Source organism: Hoplias malabaricus, chromosome 1 (assembly GCF_029633855.1).
Source record: "Hoplias malabaricus isolate fHopMal1 chromosome 1, fHopMal1.hap1, whole genome shotgun sequence".
Classification (NCBI taxonomy): Eukaryota; Metazoa; Chordata; class Actinopteri; order Characiformes; family Erythrinidae; genus Hoplias; species Hoplias malabaricus.
The window spans coordinates 59,050,026-59,072,830 of record NC_089800.1 but is presented as its reverse complement, the minus strand read 5'-3'; the positions used below and the strand labels follow the sequence as shown (position 1 = coordinate 59,072,830).

Below are 22,805 nucleotides of genomic sequence, written 5' to 3'. Positions count from 1 at the left end.
AAACTCCCTATCTGAGTTATTCAGGACAGCCGTGCCAAGAATAGCACTGTACTGTTTATGCAGATCACAGGCCCCTTCAACTTTATACAGGGGCTAAAGTGATTGAATGAACAATAAGGTGTAGTACATATAACCATATAGTATTAAGACACCCCTTGAAATTTGAGTTCAACTATTTCTTGTTCACAAAAGCAACAATGCCCCATAAACAGGCTGTGTAATCCTGACAGAAGATTGTAATAAAATTGGGCCCCATGGTCACCAGTTTGTAGGTTAGAAGGTTATAAAGCTAGTAATCAGCTGAGAAGCAGTGGAATGCTGATGTGATGCAGAACTAATCTTCCAACATCATTACCTGACCCCATAAAGACTGGTATAATGCAATCAAATCCTCAGAGCAATGACACAACATATAATGCAAACCCTTCCCCTGAGGAGTACAAGCAGTTACTTCAGCAAAGGAAGAAATCTACTCATTAATATCCTTCATTTCTGAAGAATCAAGCTGGTTTCTGTAAACGCTGTGTCATATAGTGTATGAACAGATGTAGGGAATGTCCATTTTCCATTATGTTTAGAGTGTTAGAGAGAGGGTCAGAAATATATCTAGTGTCTGTTTCTGTATCTTCACAACAGGAGACAGCCTTTTGTTGAAGAGATGCATGTTAAGTAGGACTGGTAGATATACCTTTTATATATATATAAATATTTTTTTTCCTTGACCCATAATGCCATTGAGAAGTCCTGTTGTTTTCTGTAAATTAAGGTCAAGCACATCTTGTTTTTCATCTTGTGGCTTTTAGTACTAAACAGTGCCACAGTTAAACTGCTGCCCTTTTGAGTTGGAAAATGCTCAGCAAATGTCAACAGTCTGGTCCACTAAGAGTTTTTTTAAATATATTTTTGAATATATAATGTTTTTTAGTGAAAGTGTGCTAACAAATAATCTTTGCTAGTAAGAGTACTGCCTTGGTGCAGCCTTAATGTGACATATTCAGGGGTAATAAATGAGTTTCAGGGTCATTTAGGCCACTATCAGTTCTGCCAGCTTCAGGGTGGCTGTCTGCAAACTGAGAGTTATGATGCTGGCTATTAAACCACAGCTGTGTTCATCTTCTTGACAGGAATAATCAGGATGCTGGAAATGCAGGAGCTGCAGTTGACTCCATGTTAAAGATCAAAATCCTGTATAAAATGTTAATATGAATAAAATAAACTACGTCATAACTATGTATTAAACCTGATTATTTAGTCTACAGTTAACATGCAATATTGGTGGACATCTACTCACCTGACATTTTTTCTGAAAAAAAAAATTAATTATATAAATGTTGTACCTCTTTGTGTCAATAAGTTTCTATTGTAGTTCTCTGAGGAGAAGCATATTCATACAGCTGAGCGTCCACTAAGGGTACACCTTAAGATAGCTGAATCCCTTAACTATAAGGAGTGTCTGCAAACTTTTGGACAACTCTGTATAAAAAGAGACACTGTACATGTAGCAGATGTAACCCGTGGTTACAGACACTTGAGCACTCCACCACAGTGATGCAGCTGTGATATTCTAAGCTTATGTCCTTGCTTTCCTATAGCTGTATTCATCTTTACTAGTAGCTGTATTCATCTTTCTTCTCCCATACTGCTTGGCCTTCCCTCCCTTCCTCTGTGACGGGATTGTGCAGCTTGAGAGCAAGCCGAAATCTATTTCTGTCCCTGTATATTCTCCCCTGGCTGCTGCCAGCCAGCATAGCGTTGTCACGGTGATAGACATCTCCTCCAGTCTCCCTCAGCCAATCAACACACCAGGTGTTTATGCCAAGAAACATGATCATTTTCCATTTCCTTCCCACTCCTCTTGTATGCGAGTAAGGGATTAGTAGCAGAGTCTAGTGAAGAACACACAGTGAAAAATAGGACCCTTGGCAGTGGCACTCTGGTGATGGGAAACGCAATGTTCGGCCTTGGAGGAGGGCACTGAACAGAGCTGAATAAATCCATCAAGGTGAGGAGGAAGATATATAGCTTTTGAGGCATGCCTGATTATATATTATTTTTATGCGTAATATTTTTATATGAATTTACATTTAGTGTCTAGAAACTTTAACTTTTTTGCACACACTGGGCTTGTTCTGTGTTTTTGTTTTGGCTAATACATATAAGGCCTCAGTTACACACTAGTTGGAAGATATTGCACATACATTATGTGTGTATATTAATGTGTGCCTAAAGCCAAATTATGTTTCCACTTTCCACAAAGAAGCACAATTGCTTCTTTCCCACAAAACAGGACGTGTGACTAAATGCACCTGTGAGGATGTTAAGATATGTGCCTAAACTTTGAATGGCCATGACTTTACATGAATATGTATAGCTGTGTAATTTTAATACAGAGATTAACTGAGATCATGCTCCCTAACCATATTGGGGTAAGCCAAGCCATTTTAAATATTTGGTTCTAAAATTTTGCTCATGAGACTCAGAGATGTAAAACTCAGACTGTGTGGAAAGAGCATTGTGTGTTGCCATGGTGATGAGTGAGCTGTGGAGCCAGATGACATCCAGGACCTGAAGGCATTTTCATATCCATGTTTTGACCTTCTCATGGTGTGAAATGCTTACAGACAAAGAAGAAAACCCATTATCTCATCCATAAACATCTTTTCTTATATACACTGACCAGACATTCCTCAGTGTGCCCTACTAAAAGGAAATTGAGAGCATTTCTCATAGCACCGATAGCTGAAGCCTACTTGAGTGCGACCCATTCAGTAGTTCAGTTGCTTGGTTTGATCTGTGCGTATCCACTAGATGAAACAAAAGCATATGAAATACGGCAGAAATAGGCATTTAGTTGCCATGGGAACATTCCTCATTTCTCTGCTCCACAGGATGAAGTCATTTACAGTATAATAAGGAGATTAAAGGGTCTATCTGCTTAGTCTTCATTTAGATGCAATTTAAGCTCTTCCATACATTAGATAATTCATACACACCAAAATACAAGTCTTTAGTAAATAGTTGGAGGCAAATCAGTTGGTTTGTATAGTATCACACAACAAAATTATTTGTGTTATATTATTTTTATTCTTTTACTTAAATCTTGTTACATTAGGAATAAAATGTTGTTACCTGTTAAAGGTAATGTATCCTATCAAGACATACAGGTTTTTGGACTGTTGTTAATCATATATCCCATGCTGTTTTGTAAAATGGTGGATTTAATGAGCAGTTTGGAGACTGCCTTCTAACAAGTTAGTCATTTGTAAGAAAAGATTTTTTATTACTGTGAGTGTTTGGGTGTGATTACCTATACATACAGAAGATACATTCTAATTTTAGCAATGCCATTTTAGCAGTTATAGTTCCTTTGTCATCCACAGTTGATGGAGTAGTCTGTTTATCATTATCACACCTTGGAGTGTTGAGAAGCAGTGTAATATGTTCAGTCTTCCAAGAGAGGGGAACTTTAATTATAGGTCAGTAAGGGTAATTCACAAAAATGTCATTTTGTATTTACCTCTGAACAATGTAATCTGTTTAGGTGTTACTGTGTTAAAAAAAGAAAATCTCTGAGAAAATATTTTGAGATATTCAAAATATATTTGAGCACACCATGATAAAATTGAACAGTTGTCAATGCTTTAATTCTAGGAAATATATTGTTGACTTTTGTTTGTTATATATTTTAATGTAATAGTTGATGATGTAGTTGGTGTAGTATACTAGATAATTCTGATTCTCACCACATTGCAACCTAAGATTTAAATCCCAGCTTGGGTAGAAACACAATGTTATACCAATAAGAGTACTTGGGCAAGATGCCAAATATCACATTAGCTTATTAGCAACATTACTTTCTATGTGCTGTTCAGGATATGATTGTGTCAAATGCCGCAGTGTAATAACTGAATTGTTTTCTACGTAGTGTTAGCTCTATTGAAGTGATTGGTTGATTGATCTGATATATGCTAAAACTGAGCATTAAATATATTCATAAATATACCAGCATATTTAATAATATATCTGTGACAGTTACAGCAATGGAGATCAGGCTTTTTCAATACACAGCCTGATACAGTAAGGACATTCTGGTTTATGACTGGTGTGTGTGTGTGTTTGTTTGTGAAAAAGAGAGAGAGAGGTGTCATATCACATAAATTGTCAGCACAGTGTTATGTGCCTGAGACTGGAAAAGCCGGTTGGTGAGGTGGACCCAGTGGGACAGACCATCATATTTATAGAGAAATGAGAGGCTTGACCTTCAATGCTTATTGAGGATCAGCCATTTCAGGGCAACCCCTTCATGTACTCAATACTGTCGTGGCACATAGAACTGAACTGCTGCATCACGTTTTGAGAGCTATACTGTGATTCCGTAAAGCTTTATGTGTTTTACATTATGTTTTTCTCCATTTTAATTGTGTCTTATTTGTCTCTGGTTATGTTTAAATAATCATTTATGTGCTTTTTAACATTATAATAAAATTTTAATTATGAATATTTATACAAAATTCAGTGAAGCAGTACTAACCAACAAAGTGTTATTTGCCTGAAAGACAGGATACAATCATTTAACTGCTGTAGGAGAGCATCTACTACAGGGTAAAGTGCAAAATAAAATTTTAAAGTGCTAAGTGCTGCTAGTCCTATTGTAATATCCATCCATTATCTGTAACCGCTTATCCAATATAGGGTCAGCCTACCCGGCATCACTGGATGCACTGGACACTTTTAAGTCACCAATCCATCTCCTAACATTTTGGACCATGGGAGGAAACCCACAGACACGGGGAAAACACACCCTCACAGACAGTCACCTGGAGCAGGACTTGAACCCACAATCTCAAGGTCCCTGGAGCTGTGTGAATGTGACACTACCTGCTGCGCCACAATACCGCCCTTATTAATATTAGTTAACCTAATATTAAATAACATTAACACTACTAGTATTAACATTAACATTTATTAGACTAGCATTAAGATAACTAACACTTAAATGTTCATTGTTTTGTACTACACCAATCAAGAAAATGGGAACATACGACTTCCATGTTGTGCCCTCTGGGTATTGTGGTTTATATAGGCTCATTACAAATCACTTAGAAACTAATACTTAGGGCAGAAACTACATGTAGCTTTCGAGAAATGCCAGTACACAAGAAAATGTCAGAGTAAAATAATATGTGCCAGTATTATGTACTGCTGAGTACCTGCCCCCTCACGTACTGCCTTTAATGAGAAAATTTAATTTTGTAGTGGAAACTGGACAAAATTAATGGACTGATGTGTCTGTAAGTTACTTGGATTTCAGATTTCTCTAAATAACTAAAAGTTTCCCACTTACAACATGACTTATACATAACAACAGAAATGCCTCAGAATAAAAACAACAAGTTATTCCACTGTACAAAATACATCTTGAGAAATTAGCTAGCTAGCTACTGACTTACACACATTATATGACTATGAGAATATGACTATAATATATGAATATATTACAATAGGGGCGGTACGGTGGTGCAGCAGGTAGTGTCGCAGTCACACAACTCCAGGGGCCTGGAGGTTGTGGGTTCGATTCCCGCTCCGGGTGACTGTGAGGAGTTGGTGTGTTCTCCCCATATCCGCGTGGGTTTCCTCCGGGTGCTCCGGTTTCCCCCCACAGTCCAAAAACACACGTTGTTAGGTGGATTGGCGACTCGAAAGTGTCCGTAGGTGTGTGTGTCTGTGTTGCCCTGTGAAAGACTGGCGTCCCCTCCAGGGTGTATTCCCGCCTTGCGCCCAATGATTCCAGGTAGGCTCTGGACCCCCCACGACCCTAAATTGGATTAGCAGTTACAGACAATGAATGAACTCATGAATAATAATAATTAATGATTTTGGTCTTCAGAATGTGTGAGAATGCATTAATCAGTCAATGACATTTTCAAGCATACAAAACTTACATTTTTAATTATTTTAATCGTTTTATATTTTATTGCTCTCCAAAGAAAAACATGTATCTTCAAATAGTAACTTTATAGGTGAAGGGAAACCCTTCAGTTAACTTTCAATGTCAACATAAACAGGTTTTATTCCAAGCTATTTTGGAACATTTATATTTGTCATGAAATTTTCACACAGTGATAAGTGTGCTGTGTTCAACTGATGTAGCAAACTAAAAATCTAAAAAAGTTGTCCCATTGTCTTTGGACAGTGATATACTATTTTTATATACAATAAAATAATTATGTAGGTAAATGTTTGTCACTTTCAGTACATAAATTATGCTGTGAATATCTTTTATTCACTGCAGAAATTCAGAATATAATAATTATTTGCGTGGGTTTCCTCCGGGTGCTCCGGTTTCCTCCCACAGTCCAAAAACACACGTTGGTAGGTGGATTGGTGACTCCAAAGTGTCCATAGGTGTGAGTGTGTGAGTGAATGTGTGTGTGTGTCTGTGTTGCCCTATGAAGGACTGGCGCCCCCTCCAGGGTGTATTCCCTGCCTTGCACCCAATGATTCCAGGTAGGCTCTGGACCCACCGCCACTCTGAATTGGATAAGCAGTTACAGATAATGAATGAATGAATGAATGAATGAATAATTATTTGCTGATACCAGCAAATAAACACACCAACATGTGAATCTGAGGAATAACAGCACTTTTTGTCCAGTACAGGTACTGATCCAAGACATCTTAACAACTACACATCTTTTCAGACCCACTGCATGGAAGTGTGTGGAAATGTGCAAAGAGGCTAGCTACTTTTGTGAATCTTAGTTCTTATTTGAAGGGGAATGTAATGCCCTTAAAATATTCTGGAATAGCTGTCGTTGTAAAGGGGCATCACGGTGGTGCAGCAGGTAGTGTCACTGTCAAACAGCTCCAGGGTTTTGGGTTCAAGCCCTGTTCTGGGTGACTGTCGGTGATGAGTTTGGTGTGTTCTCCCTGTGTCTGTGTGGGTTTCCTCCGCGTGCTCCGGTTTCCTCCCATGGTCCAAAACGTTAGGAGGTTGGCTGGTAACTTAAAAGTGCTCCCTTGCACCCAGCGATTCTGGGTAGGTTCTGGACCCACCATGACCCTGAACTGGATAAGCGCTTACAGATAATGAATGAATTATCTGATTGAATGAATTAATGTTGCTGTGAAGTGTGTCCTTAATGACTGTTTTGACTTGAAACTTAATACATAAAAATGTGGTCTTGGTTTTTACAGAGTTTTTGTAGTTAAACTGAAAAGTATTAAAATAAATAAATCCAGTATCACTCGAATATGTAGAAATTGATTTCACAAAAATCAAAACATGCTGGGTTATCCCACCCTACTTAAAGTATTGGTGACAAATTCACACAACAAAACTACATAAAAAAATGGGAGTGATAATGGTTGAGGGAAGCTTTTGTTATAGTAGATGTGTCTACTATTACAGAAGGGGTTTAATGTTACCTAAGGGGCCTAATGTTAATAGACTTGCATACAACATGTGCACAGAATCTGCATCATATCATATTATCCTAATCCTTCAGAAGCTGCACCCAGTTGTTTATTCCTCATTGAAACCTAAGAAGGTGGTCACAGCAGGTCAAGTATTTTTAGTTCTGTAAATTTTATTGTTTAAAAGTGAAGGTTAAAGGCAGGATGTAAATTATAATTATGATTCAATTACATAGTTTTACGTATGAGATTAAATATATAATAAGTTCTCTTTTTAGCTCTATATAAATTTTCAAATACAGTTTGTACCGATAAAGCGGAATGACCACAAAGAACAGTATTCAGTATTATTGTACTCTTATTATGTCACATTTATTTGATATTACTATGATTTTTATTACTTTTTTAGCTTTATATGTTATATTTTGCTTTATATTTATTTTTTGCCAAAAAGCTGTTCCAAAACAGGTCCCGTATCCTAGAGCTGCAAAATCCATTTCCAAAAAGATAGGTGCTGTGCAAAATGTCAATAAAAACAGAATTCATTGATGCATAAATAAATCATTTAAATCCTATGTTCAATTGTAAAGACAACATTTCAGATGTTGTTTCTGATAGATTTTGGAGTTTTTCTTTTAAAATACATGCATATTTTGAATTTGATGCCAGCAACATGTTTTAGAAAATCTGGGACAGGGATATGTATACTAGTGCTTTGCATCAGCTCTTTTTTACACTCTGTAATCATTTGGGAACTGAGGAGAGGAATATCCACCCTGAAATCCAGCACAAAAAATTCTACATGAGTTCGCCTTCCTATTTTTGACTTCACAATATTAGCATACAGTGCCTTCATGATTGTACAAGTCACCCATGCCAAACACACTAATGCACCCCTAATGCATGCTATTGATGCTGGTTTTTCATCTGTGCTTTCTATTTCTTTCTGTCCGAAAACAGGACAGTTTTACACTTCACCACAGTCCATCTAAAATCTGTTCAGGCCCTGGGAAGGGGGTGGCATTTCTGGATCTTGATTAAATTTGGTTTGTTCTTTACATTATAGGGTTTTATCTTGTATGTTAAGATGCAGCAATGAACTTTGTTCGTAGACAATGGTTTTATGAAATGTTCTGTCTGTTTTTAATTCTGTGTGACCTGAAGGATCAAAGAAAGCCAATACAGGTTTTGGGTCTTGTCTTTCACATATAAAGATTTTTTTGTACTTTTAATGTATCACAGATGAAGAAATCCTCATGTTCTTTGCTATTTTACCTTGGGAATCATGATTCTTTAATTGTTACACTATTTGCCCATGCAGTCTTTCAACCCACCCCATCTTTATTTCAGAAAGTCACTTACCTATTGCCACTTAACATAATTTCATATTTTGTAGCATTACACAACTTTACCAGTCTTTGCAAGACTTGCCAATGTCCCAAATATTTTGATGCTGGCAAATTGGACATATTACAAAAATGAAGAATAAATCCCAGTTTCAACATTGAAAATGTATTATTGTACTTTTTCTATTAAATGCAGGGATTTAATTAATTGTGCATTCTGTTTTTATTTACATTTTGCACAGCATCCCCATTTTGGGTTTGTAAATATTTATCTATATGGTGAACACTGGGCAAATGATCTGTATGCAGACCTTTCTGCTGCTTCAAAAGTTGCCTCCAGTGTGGGCTGTTGCATAACCCTTAACAGGGCCCCACTGCTATTTTTGTTCCTGGATACACGTCTCAGCGAGGTATTTTCTGTGGTGACTCGCTTACATCAGTAGGTCTTATAGTGTACTCTCAATAAGCAAGAAGCGGCTCATTAATTGGGATGTATATCTGGTTTCTTTGGCTTCAAATATGCTGTTCCTGTGGGAGGTGCACTGGAATCTGACAGACAGGAATTATGAGGGGAACTGGATGTGACTGGAGACACTGGACAAGGTGGTATTCGAGCACCAGGTTTGTAGCTCGATGATAATCATTGTGTTTGATGTTCTAGCTGTGATTGCTGGAGGGTGACTCGCTGGCTTGAGTCTGCCCTTGAATGCTGGTGTAATGACCCATCCTGCGGTCCTCTCCTTTATAAGATGCCACTGTAGTTTTCAGCTTCACAGCTGCTCTATTTTATGAGTTACCATGCTTTGACTCTTGTGGCTACTGATACGACAGGGGGCTGATACATGACGTAATGACATTCCCCCTCGTCTGGAAATATAGTCCCGTGACAGGTTATTGCATGTTATTTCTCTCCGTGTTGTCCCTGATAGTGTAGATGTGTATGTGAGAGAATAGTGTCCAAATGAGAAAGCTAAGCTGTTGGTCAAAGTTTCATAGTCTGCACTCATCAACTTTTAGAACACTCTTGGAATATGTTTAGATGTTGACATGTAGTGAACAGTGATGCTCCCTTGCTGGCACAGGTGGTGTTTAATGCTTGTCTTATGGTGAATTAAAATTGCCCATTGTTTCTCAGAGGTTACCAATACACCTTTATTATCGCCTTCACTTATGTATTCCCTCACTCAGTGAACTTCCATTACAAAGGGGGAAACCCAAGAATGAGGTCAGGATGACCTTGAGAGGGGCACACACTGATTGCTGTCACCTCTCATCACTGGTCATATAACCCCGATTATATTCATGTGTAAATTCTGGCTGGGCATTTGAAGACTACTTCTAGCCAATGAAATGACACAGAGATTTTTAAAAGTAGAATAAAGGATGTGCTCAACGTTTCTTTTTTTTTATTTTATGGGAGAAGACTTTGGATGTCCTAATTAAGATGAGCTCAGAGGTTTGAACTAGATAATTTATATATAACCTCATTAAAGTCATATTGTGATATGCAAGATGAATTATGCATGAACATGGACTGCTCGCCTGATATGCCAACCAGAATCAATGAAATGTAGCAATTATAAAGTCTTTTCAAACTGTTACCAGTGTTATTTTTCAGTGTGTCACAGTTTCACAATATTATTTATGACATCTTATCCAGAACAACTTGCAATTTTGAATAGACTAATATAGCATTAGGAGTCTTGCCTATAGACCCTTATTATGGTGTTACTACAAAAGCCCTAGTCTGCCACGTGGAGGGCAATTCTCACTGAACTGAAATGAAATAAATGCAGTTATACCAGTGGTGCAGTTATAGACAACTCCCCTCCCCCCACCCCAAGGGGAAAAAAACATATATCCTTCTTACCTATAATGTTAAATATTACAATAAATTTACAATGTCCAAATGTCCATACTTGGAACAATATTGAAATTGAACGATTTCAAACACAGGTACACCGGACCCTAACACCTCTCCTCTGCCTGCCTGTGCATATAATTGGTCACGTGGGTACCACGTATGGTACCACATGGACAAGCCAAAGAAGGCATTACGTGTAAATAGCTGTCAAGATTTTTTAAAACACTTTATAGCCTTCAGTAAATCACTCACATGAAGATTGTTCAATTTTACCATTCCACCTTAAATGAAGCTGAGGTGACACACAGGTTTCAGGCTGAAGATATGTTTTTTAGGAGCTTTGAACGCAACTTTGTCAGCCTTTAAGGTGGAGCAGAATATTCAAATAAGAAGCCAAGTTTATTTTTTATTGTGTGTTTTTTTTTGTTGTGTTTTATTTTTTTGCTCAACACAAACAGAAATGTATAAAACTTGTGATAAATGCATAAAAACTTTAAAGAACTTAACATCTACAAGCTCAATATAATGTATGTACCATTTTAAGGTGGAAGGGAAAAACTAAACAAGAACCTGAAAACCTCATAATCTGGTGGCTGTAGCAGAGAAGTATTAGTTGCTGCTGTGAGTAGTTCTACAGTAAACACAAATATTACTCCAGTGAATCGGTACATTAATGTATAAACTTGAAGTACACGGCTGAGGCACATTGGTTAAAAAATTTGTTTCATTTAAAGTGGTCCACTAAAAGAGAGTTTACTTTGGAGAATAACAATAGACAAGCTTCTACATAAAACATTCCACCACTCTCCCCTTAACATTTTACATTGTAGGTGCTTAATTGCTCCCAGTATGAATGGATGAAATAGGACAAAAGCCTAGGCTACATTGACTTTCAGTGTCATCATTCCCATTAAGTAACACATGCTTCCCGTGGAAGAAATTCTGTATAAAATTAATTTAATCTTGAGAGCAAGAAAATTGCTGACAGATTTTGATTATTGGGTGGTATATGCCTTTAATGTTAATTACAGGTACATGACTAAATTTTTTATGGTAGTAACCATTAGCATTGTGTGATTTTGCTCTACAATGTTTTGTTGGTGACTCTTGACTAAAAAGGTTGTTGTGTGGTATTTGACACATTAATGATAAATCCATTACACCAGCTAATGTAGTCCAGACCTTACAGTAAACAAGAAAGACTCTGTAAGGATTATAAAACTTCAGTTTACTGAAGCATGCACCTGCGCTATACTAGTTTCTCATTATGACCTAAAGATAAAGCTGACAGCCCCTATTGCCAATGTACAATTCACACCCTGGTTGAAGGCATTAAACACAAGACAACTAATTTAATACATCATGCAATGACATCTGCAAAACATTAGATTGTGGAGAAATTGCTTCTACGGCAAGATCACTTGGCAATGCGCGCCAGAGAACAGATCAAATCATGCTTATCAAAAAAGAAGTTGACAGTGTTCTTAGAACAATGGGCTGATGCACCTGACTTCTTAAATTGAAAGTAGAAGTGTTAACACAAAACAATACATAAACAATGCATGAATATCCCTGTAGACACAAAGCTGAAAATATATCTCCTAAAGAGAAAACAAGAATGAAATAATTGTTGAGGCTTCTGTGTAATTTTAGTATGTTTAATATTTTGTTTCTATATAACTAACTAAGTTGTATAACATTGTTTGTTATAGTAATTTAAGTGTAATTCAGAATTCTGAATATTTTATATTCTCAGTAAAGAAGTTGGAATGTCAATGTTTCTGTTGATATTAATGACCTGTCAATTAAAGAGCAATAGTAGATTTAATGGCCTTGATACATGTATTAACAGTATATACATAATGCACTCGTAATTCCAACTCTCTCATTTACAATCTCTTGACTTTGCAATTTAGAAGCAACATCTGATGACATTCTGAAATCTGAAAGAATGATAGAGAGGATTCTTGCAGATAATCTAAAGCAGCTCTCAGATATAGCTATGGTAAGTTTCTGTGTTGCATGTCTTTCTTGATTTCTGTAAGCTGGCCTGGTGTTTGCAGAAAGTGATTTTTAATGTGACTGTAGCATATCATACTTATAATTTTTTATATATATATTTTTTTCTTATAGATAACTTGGAACTGGTACAGAGGCCTAATTGCTCACTGCACTGAAGACTGCTTTTGAACGCTTTCTTAAAAACAAACAGACGTGAATATGAAATGGAAATTATCTTCAATATTCTGAAAATTGTACAGTCAGCCTGAAAATTACATCTATCCAAAGGAACCATATGTATTTATGGCACTTTAAAAGACTAATTTATTAAAGCATTTATCATGCTTAACAAGATCAGTTCAAATAGCAAAGATGTAGCAAGGATAATCACTTAAAATAAAAAATAGCATTTGCATCATGGAGACTTCTGAAGCCTCTACTGGAGCTGGATGTTCCCAACAAGAAGGCAGTCTGAGAGAAAAGAAAAGCTCTGATTCTAAAATGGCCCTAAGGGACCTTGTTCCTGGCACTGAGGATGAAATAAGACCAACAGAAAGACCTCAGACTGCAGATATAATGTCAGGTTCTAGTAAGGAACAAATGACAGTGGGGTCAGAAACTATTCCCCGCTTACAGTCCAGTGAGGAGTATCCAATCCACACCTGGAGTAAGACCACCAGTTTCCCTGCTCCTGGTAAACGAGGGTTTCAGTCAGGGGTCAACTTACTGTCAGAAGGTCTGCATAAAAAAGAGCAGAAACCAAAGAAGGCAGGAAAATATGTTTGCCATTACTGTGGCAGAGCTTGTGCCAAACCAAGTGTGCTGAAGAAACACATTCGTTCTCACACCGGTGAGCGACCCTATCCTTGTGTTCCTTGTGGATTTTCATTTAAAACTAAAAGTAATTTGTACAAACATAGAAAGTCCCATACACATGCTGTCAAAGCAGGGTTGGTTCCATTTTCAGAGCAAGACAGTAAACATTTGTGTATGTATGAAGAATTGGGAGTTGGAGAAGGGGAGATGAATTCTGATGCTGAACCAAGCACAGACACAGATGAGGAGGGGATTGAAGACATAGAGGGAGAAAGTTCCATCCATATGAAAGACAGAGAGGACGCTGTACAAGAAGACATTAGTAAACTCACACAAAACAAACCTGTGATGACTAGTTCTCAGAGTTCTTTGAAAATGGAGACTGTGCCACCATCAGCAAAAATATCTTTATGGCAATTCAGAGAAATGATGCCACCTGCTATTGTCACTCAGGTGGAGCAAGAAGTTGAGTCTTCCGCCATCAAGCAAAAACTTGCCCTAAGACTGTCCGAAAAAAGGAGTCAAGAATCAGACCAGTCTCTCTCCCTTCCAAGCTCATATAGCAAAGGCAGCACAGACTCTGGTTACTTTTCACGCTCAGAGAGTGCAGAGCAGCAATTCAATCAACCAAGCGCAAGTGCCAAGTCTTACCAAGAAATAATGTTTGGGAAGTGTTATAAGCCAAGCTCCAGGCCAAGGCAATCAATCACTGTACAGACTTGCATGACTGACTTAAATGAAACTTCATCAACTTTCATGATTAAATTGACCAAAGGCATGATGCCTGGGGAAGCTGCCTCCCATTTGCACAGACGCAAAAAAGACCTAGTTAGATCTATCAAAATTGAATCAGATTCTTTTCAAGAAGAAGATTATCACGACGTTTCTAACATGTTTCAATGTAGTGCAGAACTTTTAGATACCCCAGCAGAAAGTGGTTTACTTTTCCGAAGCAATTCTCTTCCAACCTCATCTGATTCCAACTTGAATATGCCACAAGGACTAAGAAGTAGTAATTCTTTTGATGAGAGGATGACAAATGATGACGTTTCGTATCGTGGATCAGTAGGCATGAGAAAGCTTATGAGACAGGCTGCTTTTGAACATTCTGCTCATGAAGGGCACACAGAATCAGACCATCACACATCTCTAGTTTATGGGCTGAAAATTCAGAGATTAGATGACCAGAATTGTCCTGAATTAGAAAGATCCCTCTTATTTCAAAGCCACAGTAATGAAAATGCCACGAGGAAACGCAGGAAAGATAAGAATACCATGGAGGAGGAAGATTTTCTATCCCAAAATAAGCTATCAAGTATGCCTGAATTCTCAGGGGACCTTGATACAAAGCAAGATATCCAAGATATCCAAGCAACATATTCTGACACAGAGAGAAGGGCTGGCAGCAATGTTATTTCAGTAATTCAGCACACAAACTCATTAAGCAGACTAAGCTCTGCAGAGAAGTCCACTGACTTTGATAAAAATGCTCTTTACCAGTTATCAGATAAGGAGCAAATTAAGGAAAAACACAAACATAATCTTCTCATTAGATCTGGGAACACTGAGAAACAGTGGGGTGGCAGCAATTTGCTATACCAGAGGTTTCACCAATCTAAGCAACTTACATCTCACTCTGGTATCCAAGTTCCAGAAATTAGAGTCACTGAGGAGCCAGACAAGCCAGAGAAACTACCAGATGTGCAGGGGAAACCAAAAGAAAAACATGTAGAGGAATTCCAGTGGCCTCAGAGGAGTGAAACTTTGTCAAAATTCCCAGTTGAAAAATTACCTCCGAAAAAGAAACGTTTGCGATTAGCTGAAATGGAATGTTCTTCTGGTGAATCCAGCTTTGAGTCTGCTTGTACTAGTCTTTCTAGAAGCCCAAGTCAAGACAGTAATTTGTCTCACAGCTCAAGTTTCTCTCAATCACTTGACAGAGAGGAGAGTGTTACCGTTGCATCTCCAGCTAAAGCTGATGAACTTAAGCCGTTGGAGTTCTTAGCTGTGCCTGGGGGTTCACTATGTCATCACAGAGAGATGAGGCGCTCTGCATCTGAACAGGCCCCCTGCAATTTACCCTTGGAGTTACCAGATTTTAGAAGCAAGTCCTTTGACTATGGCAACCTTTCTTCTTCCAGTACTATGCAAAGTGATATCTATGCCAGTGCATGCAGATATCAAGAGCGAAGAAGAGGCTACTTGGTTAGGCAGGCATCTTTGAGTGGTGATCCAGAGATTATAACACAAGATAAATGTCTGGATGTTAATGTTACACAGTGCAGCTTAGATCCAGCTGAACTAGGAAGAAGAGTATCTTCACCAAACAAACATTTTTTCTTGGAAGGATGCTCTGTTGGCCTTGATAAAATGAGGCATTCTTTTATGCATGCAAGTCTCTATTCACAACCAATTTCAACAGATGTGTCTTGCAAAACAGTTCAAATTTCCACTTCACAGAATGAATTTCATGGTCTGAAGCAGAAAATAAAGAAAGATCCTGAAGATTCAAAACCAGCTGAGGACTCTAAAATTGCCTTGACTGATCGTCAGCAGAACATCACTAATGTGTTGTCAACAATAGCCGTTCTTTCACAAGCTCAACCTGCTTTAACCACTCAGAGATCATGTGGTTTGTTGGTTCCTGTCAGAATTCAGATGCAAGTGCCATGCTATGGAAACATAACATACACAAGTATATCTCATATTCTGGATTCGTACAACACCAGAAATGTAGGAAATAGAAATGTTACATCCCAAAGTCAAGTTGTAAATATCACATCACAGCACAGGGTAGGTTTTGATCTATCTCCTATATCAGGACACCCCAGAGGGCTGCAGGACAGCCCACAGCTGTCACCTGCAAAGCTTAATACAGGCATACCTCTGTCCTTAACCTCCAGAACTATCTCAACCACTGAGGCCCCAAGTGGTGGAGCTAACAAGCGGATGCTTTCTCCTGCAAGTAGCATTGAGCTTTTCATTGAAGCAAAGCAGCAGAAACGGGTCAAAGAAGAGAAAATGTATGGTCAGATTGTGGAAGAACTTAGTGCTGTTGAATTAGGACATCCTGATGCTGAAAAAGAGAAATTCAAGAATGAGAACAAGTCAAAGCATGCCCTGGACCCATCAGTGAGTTTTGAGGAGATGGAAGACATGGAAGACCCCAGTATAGATCTTCACTACAAAGCAGGATTACCATTACCCAGAGTTTCTCAAGAGGAAGTGAATAGTTTTCCCATGTCTATGCAGACTTCTACTGTAGCTGCATTGCCCAGAGATATTGCTAATGTTTGTATACTATCGCAGTTTCCAAGTCTTCACACTACAACATGTGTTAGCTGGTGTTATCTCAATTCTGCCAAGCCAAACTGCACTCAAACATCCACTCATTGCTCAGTGTATGCCTCATGGTTCATGAAACGTCATAATCCAAATCCACCCAATCTTAGCACTGGAATGGTTCTTGCTCTTCTCCAATCCAAACAGAAAAGCCAAAATACCACATACACAATTGCAGCTATGTATCAGCCTGGAATACTTGTTACCTCGACTTTATGGAATCAGAACTTGGAACAGGTTTGTTTTTTATTCTAATGAATTTACTTAATTAATTTATTAAACTTATATATTAATATAACATACACAAAATGTAAAAAGTGTTACAGTGTTATTTAATTTAACAGGGAACGGTGGAGAGAAGAATGGATGACATTAGATATGACACAAGAATGAAAGAAGCAAGCCAAAAAAAAATAAAATGTTTACGGGAGGATAGCAAAGACACTGAAGCCTCTATAAAGCAAAAAGAATCTGTTCGAGTGAAGATTTTTGAAGGAGGGTGAGTAGCATCCTTAACCCTAAATGGTTGATGATTGACCCATTCCTTTTCTAATGTTTGCTGATGTAAATTTTGTCTTTATGTGGTTTATCAATCAGGTACAAATCAAATGAGGATTATGTATACGTGAGGGGCCGTGGGCGAGGGAAGTACATCTGTGAAGAGTGTGGTATTCGTTGTAAGAAGCCTAGCATGCTGAAGAAACACATCCGTACTCACACAGATTTGAGGCCCTATGTTTGCAGAAGCTGCAACTTTGCCTTTAAAACTAAAGGTTGGTTTAACTCTGTTGTAATATTAAATATTAACACTCAGTCTACACTAGTTAAAGGTAAGTGTGCTAAAAAATATATAATTCCTTACACAGGGAATCTCACCAAGCACATGAAGTCAAAGGCTCACATGAAAAAATGTCTTGAGCTTGGGGTATCGCCTATGGCCATGGACAATACAGATGATGCAGGTTTGTCTTTTTTTCTACCTCTTCTTTTTATGTTTTCATAATGTTTACAAATGTACAGAAAAAAAGAGAAAGAGCGGTTAATATGATTGTGTATGGCTTTTAGATCGTGAAGATGATGTGCAGAAGTCCTCAGACATAAGGCAAGAAGTGGATACAACTATTAAACATCAGTTCTCAGATGCAGATGACTCTGAAGGTGGTGATGAAGATGGAGATGAACAAGAGGATGAGGAAGATGATGAATATGATGGTGATTCCACACCAAGAACCCTCTCCAGGAGCACAAGCCCTCAGCCTTGTGCATTTAACAAGACCTTTCCCTCCATCTGTTCCACCAAAAGCTTGGATACACACCGCAATGTTAAGGAAAGGGTTGAAGCCTCCTCTTTGAGTAATGAGGATGATCTGATTTTAGAGCAAGCAAGTAGCTCGTTTGATCCCTGCCCACCTCATCTGCTTTCTCCTTGTTGGGATTCACCTCATCAAAGATACATATGTCCAAAGGGGGATCTGTCACCACAAGGTCATTTGTCTCCAGTAAGAGATACATCTCCTTTGCGGGCCATCTCACCAAGGAAAGATCTAAACATCAGAGGAGATCTTTCACCCATCCGCCAGCTTTCTCCTGTAAGACCCATGTCTCCAGGGACAGATGTGTCTAGGCACAGAGCACCTTCCCCACGTGGTCGACACAGAGGCATGCTCAGGGCTACCTCCCCACGCAGGGGGTCCTACCAGCACAGGTCGTACTTGGATCAGGGAAGGGGCAGGAGATTTGAAAGCTCTTCTCTAAGACAATCCATTGGAATGCATCCGGACATGGTAAATAAACTCATCCTATATTACATTAAAAGCTTAAATCGTAGAGAAACTTGGTGGTTTGGCCTATCACAATGATAATTTAACCACCTCTTTGTAATTATGGCATTTATTTGAACAAAGTGCAATTAATTTTCACAATGTTTAGTTTACACATTTTCATAAGTTTACAAATAACGTTATTTATTTAGACTCAAGTAATTGCACATTGCAGTGTTATGTCATGGGTCTTAACAAAAGGTTTTAAATTATTACTTGCATTGTTGCTGACTATCATTTGGTTTTTGTATTTGTTAATAATACCTTAAAAATATATAAAACCCCTTAAAAATACATTAAAGTCTTAAAAATGTATTAGATGTACATCTACATTTTTGTATTCAAACAGTATGCATAGATCTATCAATAAATAACCAGTCCTGCCCTTGTCTCCACTCAACCCTTTGCCTCTTGCCTTTAGCTTTAAAACCCTGCCCCGCAAATTGATAGGATTGCTTTTTTAGGTTTATCATGTAAGTGACCCTGACTATCCCGTTTGAAACTAACTTTTGAACCGGTGGAAATTCTGAGCCATGATGTTTATTGTTTATTTTGGGCATGGTATGTTTATCAGTATATAAAAAAACAACACACACAAACGTTAAAAAAAGTAAAAACTTGGTTTTCCATGGAGGGGGTCTTTAGGATGCAATAGTAAGAAATATTGGTTTATTTGTAGTGGTGTCAGTCGATTAAAAAAAATCTAATTAATCATAAGGACATTCTATGATTAGTCATGATTTATCGCATGCTAAAATGCTAGTATTACCTTATTTATTTTTTGGAAGGGAGATATAACAATGAAATATGTAGAGTGGTATACATGACAAACAACCAGGAAACCATACTTTTTATTTTATTATAACATTTCAGAGTAATTTTTATGATATTTGAATTATAATCCCCTAATTTGGCGAGCAGAAGTGTCAGGGAAAGAGTTAATATCAAACACAACAAAGCTCAGACAAAAGATTAAGTTGAGAAAATTGCAGCGTGCAGCTCAGGCAATAAAACCCTTACACATTAATAAGTGAAGCACGAGAAACAAAAACTGTGTCGAACTTCTCACAGTTGCTCTCTGTGTGTGTGTGTGTGTGTAGTGTGTTACTTGTGAAATTAAATCCATATTTCACCATGAAAATAATATAATCTACTTTATGACTTCAACAGTATGCTGTGTTTACTTTACAATGTGTCTAATGAAACTGCTAATACATCACTGCGCTCTGTAAAACGTGAATAATGGGAGGAAGAGCAAATTTGGTAAAATAATTAATTTGCTTAAAAAAAAAGTTGACAGCACTATTTATTTGAGATTGAGCAGTTTGGACCCACTAATAATGGCAGGTTGGACATAAGATTAAAATCTGATAGTTTGATTAATTAAGGTTTGCACTTTTAATTCTTTCAGAAATCTGATAGAAAAAAGATATTAAGTTGTTAAAGGCAATTGGACATTACCTACTATTTGACTAACTTACTACTGCAAGTTGCATTTAACAGTGCTTTCTAGCTCTTCGAGCATACATTTATTAAGTAATAATATAAACAGTCATTACCAGTTACTTATTGTACCGTGCACCAGTAAATTGCAAAGATTTTTTTCTTTTGTAGGATCAGCGAGAGGACATTTTTCAAAGTCTTTACATCACAGACAGCCTGCACAGTAACAACGAGGCATACTCTCTGCCCCACCAAGACATCTTCAGTCACTTGCCTTTGCACTCTCAACGGCAGGTTCCAACTCCCATTCCTATGGTTCCTATTGGAGGGTTAAGGATGCCCTCTGTATCACCATCTGGTGCTACTGTGGACAGACCTTCTCAATCACTACCACATGGGGATATATCAGAGAGAGCTAATTCCAGTCAGATGTCAGTTCCTGTTACTGGTCCTGGAATAAACGTCTCATCATCCCAGAGGAAGGAGAAACCACACTCTTGCACTGGTGTTGCCAGCAAGGACAAGAAACAGGAAGAGACTGTTCACATCTGTGCAGAAGCTATTGCCTCCCTCAGGATCACTTCAGAGGATGTCACTGATAATCCTCTAAAAAGCTGATTCATAAAACTTTGTGCAAAACATTTTGATATGTCATACTAAAATCAAGCTCAGAGGATGAGAAGCTATGTTTTTGACAAGGTGCAATATATGGCAAAAATGAATGACGAGTATATGCACACAATATTGCATACAGATGCACAACACATATATAGGTCAGACTGCCATATTGGTCTCACATCTCCATAAATTTCATTTTACCCACTCACATATTTAAAACCATACAAAATGTATATATGCAGTTCACAAATATAGAAAATGAGATCAGTGTTTAAAAACATGTATTTGAATTGCAGAAACTGCGTTTTGTAATCTATTTCTATTTTTTCAGCAACTTAAAATACCTATACTTTCCAGATCAACTGCATAAAACGATAGTGATCATGACTATCATTGACGTCATCCCATCTGATCGGCTTGTGCCTTTTTAAAGAATTGTTTGCCTATGCCTCAGTGAGACTGAATTGTTGGATGTATTGTCAATGCAGTGAATACAGTGTTAAGTAAAACTGATCTGAGGTACTGTTGATGCTTTTGAAATTGCACTTAAGATTTTACAGTTTGAATATTGCAATCAGCAGTGCTATTTTATTGCTTGGTATATAGCTGTACATGTTATGTTCGCTAGTGCGCCATGAAGTGTAGTTACATTTTGTGAAATTGAACTTTTAAACTTAAACCTGAATACGGAATATTTCCTTTTATTGCAAACTTTAGCTTTACTGAAATTCGTACACGTTTCCCCCATGTTTAATATTTATACTTTTCAGCACTTATGCAATGAAGTGGCATCTGTTGTTCATGTAGTTTATTTTATGACAAAATATTATTGCTATTATAACCTAAAGTATATAGTAAATGTTATGCATTTAGATTAATATTTAAAGCACTTTCTTAAAAACTAATTGACTGATGCTGTGCAGTTGATATTTGGGCTGTTTGTAGTCAATGTATGATTGATTTAATCAAATGGCACAACATTCCAGCCACTGTTAAGTCAATTATATGCACACAAATACATTTAATACACATAGTGTTGGACAGTTATACATTACATATTACTACATGTTACTACACAAAAAACTAGGCTATGCATTTAGATCATACCTAGTACATTGCTTGAATTTCAATTTCATACGAATTCAGAATTTATTTGATCGTGGCCTGCCTATTTGAATTATGTCAGCATACACAGACACTATTTCATAAATACAGAACGTTTACATATTAGCACAGTCCCTGACATCATATAGGCCAAAAATATAGCTAACTCAAACTTTTTGTATTGAGATTGCCATAAAGATTCACCCACACTCTTTTCCCAAACCAAATGAACCATGCCAAATACAACTAAAATGAATCCAAAATTGATCATATTGACCACAAAATGTTTCTATGATTAAAATTTAAAATTAGCACTTGCTTTTCTAAGTAATCTGTCCAACACTTCACTACACAAACACACACATATACACAATCATGTACTGTAATTATTTTTTTCTAGCGTGTCCTGTGTGAAAACAGATGGACAAGAGGTTTGATGCCTTTACAGTTTCTCTTGCCATCAAATGAGCTGAACTGTGTCTGTTGGGTCATATTTGGTTGTGTAACATTTTAATGTGAAAATTGTTAATGTCTCAAAAAGGAAGTATTATTAGTATCTTGCTTTAGGCTTACGGAGGGAATCTAGTAGCATGATCAAATACTTTGAGACAAGATGAAAGTAATGTTCCTTTTTCAGTGTTCATAATAGGCTATAGATGGAATTGATATTAATTGTTGGGGTGTCATAAACAGAGAAGTTAGTTACATGAAGGATGCTTCATATCATGTTTACATTATAAATTATAGGGTATTTTATTTCAGTTAGTTTGAATGTATTTATTGCATTTGAAACATGTCTGATATACTTCATATCTTATATGAACATCATTGACATATACTCAGAAATGTTTATTTATTGCCCATAAAGGCAGCTGATCTCTGTGATATTGAGGTTTTTTGTTGTTGTTTTTTTCTCTTCTGATTACAAGATGTCCATTAGAAATGGAAAAAGATATATTAAAGTTCTCTGATAAGCATTTGTCAGCAATGCTCTTACCTCAAATTACTTACAAATAAAGGTTTAATAAGGAAAGC

General features: G+C 37.3%; 1 protein-coding gene across 1 annotated transcript; it reads left to right on the top strand.

Moving 5' to 3' along the window:
• Positions 1-1,895: 1,895 nt before the first annotated feature.
• On the top strand, positions 1,896-22,799 carry hivep2b (HIVEP zinc finger 2b). Its single transcript, XM_066668502.1, has 8 exons — positions 1,896-2,002; positions 12,543-12,631; positions 12,760-17,022; positions 17,130-17,284; positions 17,383-17,558; positions 17,652-17,747; positions 17,851-18,569; positions 20,220-22,799. Exons 3-8 carry the CDS (start codon positions 13,045-13,047, stop codon positions 20,664-20,666), a joined length of 5,571 nt encoding a protein of 1,856 aa, XP_066524599.1. The 5' UTR covers positions 1,896-2,002; positions 12,543-12,631; positions 12,760-13,044; the 3' UTR covers positions 20,667-22,799.
• The last annotated feature ends 6 nt before the right edge of the window (positions 22,800-22,805 follow it).